At 43.2% G+C, this 12378-nt stretch overlaps 1 protein-coding gene across 2 annotated transcripts; it reads right to left on the reverse strand.

Moving 5' to 3' along the window:
* Positions 1 to 203: 203 nt before the first annotated feature.
* Positions 204 to 5519, reverse strand: LOC6583976. 2 transcript variants are annotated; one of them, XM_032732176.2, is made up of 4 exons: positions 5170 to 5519; positions 2153 to 2814; positions 1878 to 2015; positions 204 to 1580 (listed from the first exon to the last, which is right to left on the reverse strand). In XM_032732176.2, exons 1-4 carry the CDS (start codon positions 5180 to 5182, stop codon positions 1020 to 1022), a joined length of 1374 nt encoding a protein of 457 aa, XP_032588067.2. In that variant the 5' UTR covers positions 5183 to 5519; the 3' UTR covers positions 204 to 1019. The 2 variants fall into 2 exon arrangements, with proteins under 2 accessions (XP_032588067.2, XP_043865557.1); XM_044009622.1 differs by lacking the exon at positions 5170 to 5519 and adding an exon at positions 2903 to 3007.
* Positions 5520 to 12378: the final 6859 nt, after the last annotated feature.

Raw genomic sequence — 12378 nt, forward strand, 5'->3', positions numbered from 1 at the left:
TTCCTTGGCACATGTACGTATGTGTGAGGGAGATGTGTGTATACACATATACATATATATACACACATATACATGGGTATGAATATTTATGTATTTAAGTTTGTTAATATTTGTGTAATTTGTTTTGATTTTCATTTATTTTCTTTTCTTCTTTTCTCTTTTTTTTTTTTTTTTTTTTTTTTTTTAGATTTTCTTTTCGTGGCTTTGCTTGGAATGACATTTTGCATCGATATTTGCTGTGGCATAAATATAGTATAAATACTCTTTAATAATTTACATTTGTTTCATTCTCACTAAGAACTATTCAAAAAAAGGGTGTAATTAATTACTTAAAATAAATCACAGCGTATCTAAATATTTTTGTTTTTCATTTGTTTCTTGTCGATTTGTTGTTGTTGTTGTTGTTGTTGTTGCTGATGTGTTGTTTCTATGCTTGCAATTGAACAACGATTAAATAAGTGATGTGTATAAATAGGTGATAAAAAAAAAGAAAAAAAAAATACAATGCAATGCAATAAATACAATAAATAAATAAATAAATAATTATTAACTACTTTAACACGTAACTGTGAAATGCAACTAAATGAAGACTTAGAAATTAACTGGAAATGGTCATACGAATGTCACTTGAACAATAAATAAGTACTTGTATATGTGTGTGTGTGTGTGTGTGTGTGTGTGTGTGTGTGTGTGTGATCCTAACTATCCGCTCAACGGAAGTAGCTGTGATTATACTTGGATATAATACTAAATACAACTAGCATAAATATTAAATATAAATAAATAGGTTTAAGCTCTATGTGGCCTGTGAGGCGGAGGAACAGTGCGAGGGGGGTCACATTCGGGGGGTGGGGTAGGGTGGTGTTGGATTGGTGTTCGAGGTGTACTCAATATATGGCATTTGTCAAATTCACGGTGTCAAATTCACGCGCAACTAGGAACTGTGCACAGCACTGGGAGGCGCTAATACTGGATGCAGGTCAGATGTAATTCGAGGAGGAGTTTGGTGCTCCGCTGGCTTAGCAGTCGCCAAAATTGGAGCAGCCGCTGTCGTTGCGCGTGCCAGTTGATTGGCCGGACTGGCCCGATTGGGCCGACTGGCCGGATCGGCTGCCCTCGGAGCTCTCCAGGCTGATCGCCTGGCGGGAATTGGAAACGGCCGAGCTGTGCGGCTGGCTCTCGGCGCTGTGGCGCCGCTGCTTGCGCTTGTTGAGCGCCCGATGCAGCGACTTGGACATGTTGTCCAGAAACTGAAAGTACAGCTGCTTGGTGAACTTGAGGTCGCGCTTGTCGGCCTCCTTGCTGCCATCGGCGGGCGTGTAGAAGTCCAGATCGGCCTGCATCTTGGCCCGGCTAACCTGGTTCAGCTTGGCCACATTGCTGTTCGGATAGGATGCATTGATGGTCGTCTCGATCTCGCAGAGCACACGGCGCGCGCTCACCAGCAGCTTGTGCAGCTCCTCGGTCGACTTGCCAATGGGCAGCTGGTGCTCCTTCTGGTATTTGTAGTGCGCCTTGCCCAAGTACGCGAAGCTGCCCACGAAGGTTTGGATGCCGCGGTACCAGGTCTGCAGCATCACCTGTAATTGGTCGAAATCGACAGAGAGAGAGAGAGAGAGAGAGAGAGAGAGACAGAGAGAGAGAGATGGTTAGTCAATTGCATTACAACAACAACAGCAACAACAACTGCATTAGCCAGAGGAAAGGGCAAATGCAAATGCCGTTCAGCGAGTCCACGGAAACTGGTCTAAGCCGCCCAGGGCGGAGCAGGTCCCAGTCGCCGGGCAACGCATCAAACATTTTGCATGTGCGCTAATTCAGCTGCTGCCTCAGCTGCTGCATCCTCTTCCTCTGTAGCTTCTGCTTCGCCTGCTTACCTTATTTGTGGGACGCGTCATGTTTGGCAGGAAGGTGTACTCGCGCTGCCAGGCCTGAATGTCGCCGTAGTCCAGCTTGGCCGCCTTACGTATGTCTTGCAGTTCGATTAGCGTGTTGTTGCGCAGCAGCTTCAGATACTGCAAGAGCGAGAGAGAGAGAGAGGGAGAGAGAGGGAGAGAACTGTTTAGCTATTGTTTATTGTGAATACAATTGTGAATTGAACCAGTGAACCAGTTTCACTCCGGCCTGGCTTTCACTCTGCATTTGAACTCACATTGCGCTTGGCCCGCACCGAGATGTTCAGCTTCTTGGGCTGCTGGCGATCCGGCTGATAGACGCCGCCGCACGGATTCTCCCACTCGGGCGCCGCGTCCGTCCGGGCAAAGTACTGCAGCGCATGGCTGCGCCGATGCCGGATGCGCTGCCGCTGCAGCTCCCGCTTGACGGCTTTCATTGCCGCCTGTGTAATCTGCTCGTAGCTGCTCTCGCTTTCAGCCTCAGCATCAAAGATGCTGCTGCCGCTGCCGCTGCTGCTGCTGCTGCTGCTGCTGCTGCTGGCGTCGCTGCTGTCGTCGCTGCTGTCGCTGTTGTAGCTGCTGTAGCTGTTCTCGCTATTCTCGCTGTCGGCGTAGCTCTGCACCAGGCCATAAAAGGGATTCGCGTGCCAGGCGGGCAGCGATCTGCTGCTGTCGACGCTGGCGCCGCTGCCACTGGAGCTGTCCGCATCCTCGTAGGCAAAGCCCAGCGCCAGCTGATCGTGCAGATGGCGCGCGTGTGTCAATGGCAACAACGGCAGCAGCGCGGCCAGCGCAGCCAGGAGCACCGTATAGCTCGGAATTCTGTTGGTTCCGCTGCTGCTGCAGCTGCAACTGCAGCTCTGTTCTGCTCTGCTGGCGCTGTTGCTCTGGCTGTGTCTCTTGCTCGCGCAGTGCTTTGCTGCAAACGAAAGGAGCAACAAAATCAATTAAATACATAAACAGTTATATATGTAAATATTCATATAATATTTTATAATGAGTTTTACCCTGGCACATGGGAGTTTGCTCGCAGCTAAACAAAAATTCAAATTCCAATTGTAAACAACAAATTAAACTCGGCTCGCCTGCTCGTTCGATCTTGGCGTGCGCGCTCTGCGGCCTCTGCTCGACAACTGGCCAGCTGCGCACTCGCACTCGCACTCGCACAGCACTCGCACAGCACTCACACAGCACTCACACAGCACTCACACTCAATGCGCAGCCTCTCGCCATTGAGTGAGTGCTAAGCGGCTCAGCCTCCAGCTGAGAGCGACGCCTCTACTCGCCTTTGACCAAAGCAATTGAGTGCAATTGCCGGCTCTCTGCATATGCGTGTGTGTGTGTGTGTGTGCGTGTGTGTGTTTGTGTTTTATCGAAATTGTTAAACGGCGTTTGGCTGTGTCATCGGCCAATTGTGCTTCGCTTGAATTTCACAAGAAATTTGTAGATTACTCATCGAGCGCGTATTTTGGGTTTTTTTTTTATATTTTTATTTTATGATTTTCGAATGGAGATATTGCTTAAAGGCAAAGCCGCTGTCACAGCAGCAGCAGCAACAGCAGCAGCAGACGCTGACCAGACAGACAAGTCGCGCGCAACGGCGACGTCATCGTTGACCAATTGGCCGCGGGGCAACGCGTCGTATGAATAATTCATGCACAATACAAATTCATTCAAGAGCAGCGTGCGCTCGCTCGCGTCGTGCCGCCTCGTGCCTTGTCGTGCCACGTCGTGCTTGACTATCGCCAGCAGCAGCAGCAGCGGCAGCGGCAGCGACTACGACAAGCACAAACGTTTGCTGTTGCCGTAGGTCAGCAACTTCGCATGCGATAACAACAACTAGCAACGGTAAACGCAAAAGCAGCGACGGCAGCGACGGCACACGTGCTACTGCTCATGTGTCCACTAGAAAGTTCCGCTTGAGCCACTGATTAATCGTGGCTCATAAATGTATTTCATCAAGGTGGAATATACCAGCAATATAGATATATATATATATATATATACGTATACATATACATATATATATATTTATATATTCCCATATTTACGCTTATCGAACTGTGCAGAAAAACCGGCGAACATGTGATTCGATTAATTGAATGATTATCTAGCCAGATTAAGACAGCGATTAACTTGGCTAGATTATAGTTATTGCACTTTAATTGTTGCCCAATTAAAGCTGCTCAGTTGCCTTTGAGTTGTTGTAGTTGTGGTTTTTTGCCAAACTAATGAAGAAGCTGCTGCTGCTGCTGCTGCTGCTGCTGCTGCTGCTGCTGCTGCTGCTGCTGCTGCTGCTGCTGCTGCTGCTGCTGCTGCTGCTGCTGCTGCTTCAGCTATCTTCTGCTTCTTGATGCTCATTCAAGAAAGTGAAACGAGTATATTGGCTTTGTTGCAACATACGTCTATCTATCTGTGCGTCTGTCTCTCCATTTCGACTCTATTGATAGAAGATGCCCGTACTGACGCGAATCATACAGATATTCCCCAAGCTCCCGCTGAAGGGGCGTGGCAAATTGAAAAATATCGTAATTTTACGGTATTTCAGAAACTATTCGCCATATAATCTTGTGCTAACAATTTCTCTAATATATGCTGGATATGTGCATGCCCATAAGGGGCGTGGCTAATGGAAAAAAAAACATTTGAGAGCTAGAAACTCGAAATTGATCGACTAATTTACTATCGACAGCCCTCTATTGATTTGCATACAATATGCAATATGCACACATAGATTTGGGGGCGTGGCAAGGCTCAAAACGGATCAGACAGTGAATGACTATTCTGCAGTCGTTAACGCCCGACTGCAATGTTCGCACTTGTTCTTCTACAGTTTGTTTTTCATTTTTTTTTCCTTTTGGCTTATTTGTTGCCTTTGGATCTTTGGAATAAACAATGACTTTGTCTTGGGGAGTTCCCGAGGTGTTTGGTCTAAGCTAGAGGCAAAGATAATTGTTCGATATATCATAAAGTTTTTAGCGGGCTTTCAAAGTTTTTATTACCATTTTACTTGATTTTTTTTTTTTTTTTTTTTAATGATTCGAACTATGTTTTTTGTGTTTTTGTTTTCTTTTTTCGTTTTGTTGTTTTTTACTTTGATTTTTGGCTTTTTGGGTTAGTTCATCGTAGCGCTGAGAACATCGCTTTAAAAATGATTAAAATTTCACCACCGTCGAGCGATCGTAAATCGTGGTAAAGCCAGTTGAAATTTATTTGCTAGCCCGGTCTGTGAGTACTTTGGACTTGGCACTCGCTGCTCGTATGAGTTACTTACTTGTTTGGCTCATTTTAGCGGCTGTTGTTGTTGTTGTTGTCGTTGTTGTTGTTTAAATTAGTTGTTGGCTTTAATGTCTTATAATACTGAACTGGAGGCGCGTGCACTTGCCTAATGCTAATGACTTGTTTGTTGTAATTTGTTGTTGTTGTTGTTTTTTTTTTTTTTTTTTAAATTTCAGTTTCAATTTCAGTTTCAGTTTCAATTTCAGCTTCAATTTCAATTTCAATTTCAGTTAACGTTTTCGAGTTTCAGTTTTGAACTGAGTTCAGTTCGATGCGCTGCGATTCGATTTGGTTCGGTTCGATTGGATTCGCGAGCCGATGGCGATAATCATTGGCGTGCGCCTAAATAAGACTGATTCATGGTTCCGGCGAACACATTCATTTATATTTATACTTCCCAGATTCAGACGCTAGCAGCGGCAGCGACAGCGACAGCGGCTGTCGACAGTGTCAGCAGCGGCGGCGGCAGCAGCAGCAGCAGCAGCAGCGACAGCGACTGAGGCGTGCGAGAGAACAAATCGTAATCGTTATATGCTCATAATTATAATCATTATTTTATGGCACCGCCTCCCCCCGCCCCGCCCTCTAGCTCCCTTCGCTAAGCCAACTCCCCACTCGCCCTTACCTACCTCAGCCCCACCTGCCGCTGGCCCCATCAATGGCCCTCTCCTGCCATTCATAACTACACATACACACACATACATATCTGTAGATATGTATATACATGCATACATACATATATTTACCCCCACCACACACTACGTTAGGGGAACTTTTGCAGCTCAATGGTGTCAGCGGCTCCTCCTTCGCCGCCAGCTTCGCCCTTATCAATGACGCCGAGCAATTACGTCAATGTTTCTATACTTCGATCGGCTGGCTCATTCTTAATATTAACTTCATTGATGTAGCGTAACTGGAATTCTGTTTGAAGTTACACGACTCCTGACTCATTCACTTTCATTGAGACATCCTCTGCAACTCTCATCATCCATTTACCCGGCACTTGTGGAATTTATGAATGGAAACATGCAACAGAAAATCAGTTACACTGTTTTTTTTTATTTTCGTATTATTATTATTATTATTATTATTATTTTTTTTTTTTTTTTTTTTTTTGTTATTGCAGTTATTGGCAACCGTCTCACTCGCCAGCAATGAGGGTTTTATCTAGCCTTGCTCATTGCATTGTTGCATTTCGACAAACGCGGGAACAGTGGGCGAATTGAGTATCCACCAAATCGTTATGCTCCGCCTCAAATCTATATATATTTCGTGGTACAGAGCATTTTAGTGTAGAGGCTTTAAGTGTAGAGCATCTCAGTGTAGAGCATTTCGGTGTAGAGGCTTTCAGTGTAGAGCCTTTCAGAGTAGAACCTTTCAGTGTAGAGGTTTTCAGTGTAGAGTATCTCAGTGTAGAGCCTTTCGGTTAGAAATCTTTCAGTATGTAGCTCTTCCAGTATGGAGCTTTTCCATTTAGAGCAGCCTGTCAGAATAGAGTTTTACAGAGCCCTGCAGTGTAGAGCCTTTCAGTATAGAGGTTTTCAGTGTAGAGGTTTTCAGTGTAGAGTATCTCAGTGTTGAGCATTTCGGTGTAGAGCCTTCTAGTTAGAAATCTTTTAGTATTTAGTATGAAGCTCTTTCATTATGAAGCTCAAACAGTATAGAGCTCTTCCCGTATGGAGCTCTTCCATTTAGATCCGCCTTTCAGTATACAGCCTATTAGCACGGAGCCCTGCTGTCTAAAGCCTTTTAGTGTAGAACCTTTCAGTGTAGAGTCTTTCAGAATGGAGCACTGCGATATAAAGCCATGTAGAGCCTATCAGCATGGAATCTTTCAGCATGAATCCTTCCCTTGATGAGTCCTTCAGCATGGCCTTAGACATCACAGAGCGCAAGCTGAATTTGTTCCTCAGGGGTTGCTTGCTGTCACCTTGGGAGGCGGTGCAGGATTGCGTTTTGCACTTGCGCCTTATAGAGCAGACCTTAAATTTGGCAGGAAGCCGCAGATCGCAATGGACACACGTTGGTGCTTTAACCTTTTCCCTTTTCACTTTTCCATCGGAAGCAGGTTTCCCAGTGCATCTTACTCTCAGCTGGATAAAATATGGTCCAGAACTTGTTTCTTGCGTGGAGCCTGAGCTATGCCCTTTCAGCTCCTCATCTATTTGCTTGAAGCAGTTTAGGACAACCTAAATATGGCTTGCCAACTTGGAACTGATAGCAATGAAGCTCCCAACTTTGCTTTTGAAAATGTTTGATGACTGATTGAGCTAAAGCTCCAAAGTTCTTGGCTTGATGGTACAGGACCTAGCTTCTATAGCTTGGCCAACTGGCTGCTGAAATAATGCCACGGATTTGATGTCTAGACACCAAATAAGAGGCGAACAATGCTTTCCTCGAACGACAGGTTGATCGATAAAAGTTTCGAGCCTCTGGTGTTCCCCCTTTGATGAGCTTCTTGGTGCTGCTACCTTGCACAGAAGTCATATCACTGGCATTTGCGTTTACAGCTGTAAGTAGCACATGCCTATTAGTCATGCACCGGACTACCATATCTGCTCTTATTTTTTCGACTTCCGCGGGGGTATTGACCATCGACGTCATCGCAATCGTCGCTGGCATTAAGCGATAAAATATATTAACTTACAGTTTCATTAAATACCACTAAAATTACACGAAAACAAGCGAAGCTTCAAATGAAGTCAATCTCTCTTTTTGCTTTGCAGAATGCATTCCAATGCTCGACATTTAGAGCAAGGAAAAATCGATATGCTTAACTAATAACCAAATGATCGCCCTTGAAATTATATTAAAAAATATATATATAAGGAACGATATAAAAATACGAGTATAATTCGCATGCACATTCAAGAAAATGAAACGAATATATTGGCTTTGTGCAATGTTCATGCCTCTGTATACCCTCGAAGCATAACATATCAAAATTGTTCCGATCCACCTACTAGGAAATACATCTGACCGCGTTTGGGCAGTGAATGAGTATTCTACAGTCGGTAAGGCCCGACTGTTGGATACGTAAATTATTGATATACATATGCCAGAATAAGAGTCATGTGCCCTCTGCTAATACTCGATTCGGTATGATTATTATTAATATATATTGATATTCATGCATGAACATGTTCATTCCAGCACAGTTTTTGGGGAGTATAGATGATAAAGAATTGCTCCGCCTCGAGTTCAACGTACAAAATTAAACTGAAGACTCCTAGTATCATAATTACGATCATAAAGCACTCACATGACTCTACGACTGAGTTATATCAAAGTTAGATTATCGCTAAGTGGCCAAACAATTAGCGTTTTCACTCTGACTTAAGACTCTGTAGAACCAACTGAATCGAGTTGCACAGACAACAATAGTATCTGTTTTTTTTTTTTTTTTTTTTTTTTACTTTTTTATTTATTTTTTTGGTATTTATAGAACAGCAAGAAGTCTATTTTTAATATCTACCTGAGGTAAACATGGTCAATCTAAAAATAGCTCCGTGCCAAATGCAAGGTAAACAATGCCTTAAATAAATGCTATTTTTGTGCTATCAGAAGACGGCTAAGTACCCAAAGTAATTGATGTGCCGCGCCTTGAATGCCATCATATCATATCAAATTTAAATACTATCTACATATGTAGGTATTAAGTATACAACGTGATAGTCTCCATTGAAGACCTGAAAAGTTTCGCGTATGAATTTACAGTTTTTTGTTGAATTTTTATTGGTCATGTGTTTTTCATATATAAGAAATGATCGTAAATAAGTGAATATGTTTCCGAAACAGTGTGAATAAAACCGATAAGAATTTCGCTTCTATTTCCGATTTGTGGCCCAAAAATCCCTGCTTCCATTCGGCTAAGTCTCGCAATCTATGCAAAGCTGTAAAGTGTATTAGTTAATTAATAATTTATTACACACCGTTGATAAACTATGTGCAAATGCCCATAAACGGATTGAGTCACGGCCCAATTAACGTGTAGCTCTTCTTCAGCTGCTTTATTGACCACCTCTTGCCTAGCACTAGCACCCACTGTGTGCCGCTGCCTAATCAGACTCGGGCTAGTTGTAGGTGTGGGGTCTCCAGCACTGCGCAACATAATCGGGAACATAAAACAAGAAGAAAAGAAAAGAATAGAGCCAAAAGAAAAGAATGAAAAACAAAAGAAATAGCTGCAGAAATGAGAGGAAAAGTGTAGAAAACAAACGGCAAGGAAAAAGAAAGGGAAGTAGAGAGAAGTAATCTTAAGAGAAGAGAGAGAAATCCCAAAATGAAGGATCGAGAGTAAAAGATAATGAAATGAAACAAAAGAAAAGAAAGGAATAGAAGGGAAAAACAGCGAACAGAAAAGAAGAGAGGAAAATAAAAGTCCACAAGAGAAATGAAAAAATAAAGAGAATAAGAGGGCTAAAGACAGAACTAATGGAATGAGAAGAAAAGATAAGCAAAGAAAACGAGCCAAAAAGAAGAGCAACAAAATGAAATCGATAGAGAAAATAGGCAAATGAAGAACCCAAAGGGAATAAAACAGATCAAAAGATATGAAAAGAAGAACGAAGAGAAGAGATCTGCAATTCCTTGTGCAATATCGACTTAAATGAGAGAGAAGGAGAGACAGACAGGGAGAGGTAGATAAGGATAGAGATTGAGATAGTGAGAGAGAGAGAGATAGAGAGAGAGGTAAATCCTGAAATCGATTGAAAAATCACAGCTACACAAAACTGGCGTTAGATCGTCAAGTGTGTTGGCCAGTGTAATTAGCCGCTTATCATTAATAATTATTAATTATGTCATTAGCCTGTTATCACAACGCGGGAGTGGAAAGTTCTTGTCTATGATTTGAAAATTATGTCAGGAAAGGAACTTTGGACTGGGAATCACACTCGCTGTTCGGGTCTAGTTGACTAATGTCTCCAAAGTGACACACACACACGCACACACACACACACATGGACAAAGAGTTATCATAGGGTATAGGTAGTTGGCTAAGTTGGGACAATTGACGGCACATTAAGGTATTGACAGACATGACATGAGGAATTGACTCATATGCCCAGGCTGGGCTGCTTGCTGGCTAACGGTACCATAAAGTCAGTTGACGCCACAGGGCAGAGATAGTGTAGCTCCAGTCCAGGCGTAGTCAAATCAAATGTTTGGGAACCATCTATTTATATTTGCACTGCCAACCTGGCGCTATATTTATTTCTGGGCAACGGCAACGGCAACGTGACGTATACTCAACGCGTTGTGACGTAGGCGACGTTGCCAATTGCGAATTCGCATTAATTGCCATTATTATCAGCTTGCCTTACCCTACCTTACCATGCCTGGGAGCCGTAGCTGTGGCTGTTGCTATTGCTATTGCTATTTCTATATATGTATGTCGATTTGTATATTTGTATATTTATGCTTTGTTGACATTTAATGGCAACAAATCGCAAATGCCCTAATGCGCGCATTTGATTTGACGATTTGTCTGATTATATTATTAATAATTGTCTGTCGGCATAATTGAAATCGATGCTTATCAGTTGCTCAGTCAGTGAGTCGCTCAGTCGTTCAGTCGTTCAGTCGCCCCCCCCTCGCTCGCTTCGCCCAATCAACGTCAATTGCCGTGTGACATTTAGCCAGCGAGAGCCGCTGGCATTTAGCAATCCGTGACGCTCGACCAGGTGACGGACGCTGCGCGCGATGATAACGAGCGAGCGCAATTTCAGCTGCTGCCGGCTCTGCTGCTGCTGTTGCTTTGCTTTCATTCATTGTTGTTGTTGTTGTCGTTGTTGTTGTTGTTGTTGTTTTTTTATCGCGTGCCAGCGCCGCTCGAGCCGTCGCGTCTAATGTGTCAACAATTGTCGCGTGCGCGCTTCTTTTTATGATCGTCGACACCCATTGGCCGGACTCAATTGACGACAGCAGCCGCAGCGGGCCAAGCCACAGGCCAGACAGAGACAGCGAGGGAGAGAGAGAGTCAGTGAGTCAGCGATGGCATCTTTTGGCCCTGACCAAAACCCTAAGCGATGAATCAATGCTTAGACAATGCACAGCTATCACATGCCAGCAGCAATTTAATTAAACAACTGCTTCAATTAACTATCAAGCGTATAACATCTATGGGCAGAGACCAATTAGCACTGACTAAGCAATGCAGCTCAAACATATCGCTTCCTCTCGAGCGACCCAAATGAGACAATTTCAATATGCAAATGTATGAGAGAGAGAGAGAGTGTGTGTGTGTGAGACAGACTCACATTGCATATACATGCATAAGTTTTCATGGACTCGTTTTCTCTCACAGCTCTGAGCCAAATTCCAAGTTTAGAGTCCAACTCATCGCATGTGAATTTTCTCAGCTTCAACGTTTGGCCGTCTTTCCAGCCGTCCGTCCGTCTGTCAGCATGAACTTACACATCATGCAAACACTTCCGTTTTAAGTATTCCACCATTAATCGCTGCCGACAACAAAGAAAGCAAAACCAAACCAAAGCAGAGCAGAGCAAACCCAAAGCCGAAACCGAAGCCGAAGACATCTCATGCCTTGCCATTAACGACGTCATCAGGCATGATCGGCACTGCCAAAAATATACTCAATAAGACTATGGCGTGCCAGCGCTCGCCCCACCCCTCGCCACCACTCTCGTGCCCCACTAACACGTAACAGCGCCGAGCAGAGCAAACAGCAAAATGTTTGTGTGGGTCAGTTCAAGTGAAGAGCACTTGAGGTTCAGGCATTCCGATCGCATTCGCTGTGACTGTAACTGTGACTGTGACTGTGAGTATGTGTGTATGTGTGTGTGTGTGTGTTTTTTTTTTTTTTGCCAAATATGGATATTCAAATATTGTAGAATTCAGGCAAGCGACGATTTGCGTAGGCAAACTCCACAAATTATGTATAAGAGTTCAGCTTGTTCAATTGTATGTAAGGGGCAGGAGGAGGCGTGGGTGGCTTACTTACCTATATATGTTTGCACATGAAATTTATTCTTATTTATTTTATTTATATTTTTATATACATCATTTTATATTTTGTTTATGTATATATTTTATATATTTTTTGATTTATTATATACATCTCCTTTAAAAAATAAAAAATAAAAATTAAAAAAAAAAAATTAAAAAAAAGAAAGCACAAAGAGCTTAGTGATAAACCCAATATTTTAAAACAACTTGAAAAAAAAAAATAAATAAATAAAAA

Source organism: Drosophila mojavensis, unplaced genomic scaffold, assembly GCF_018153725.1.
Source record: "Drosophila mojavensis isolate 15081-1352.22 unplaced genomic scaffold, ASM1815372v1 contig_136, whole genome shotgun sequence".
Classification (NCBI taxonomy): domain Eukaryota; kingdom Metazoa; phylum Arthropoda; class Insecta; order Diptera; family Drosophilidae; genus Drosophila; species Drosophila mojavensis.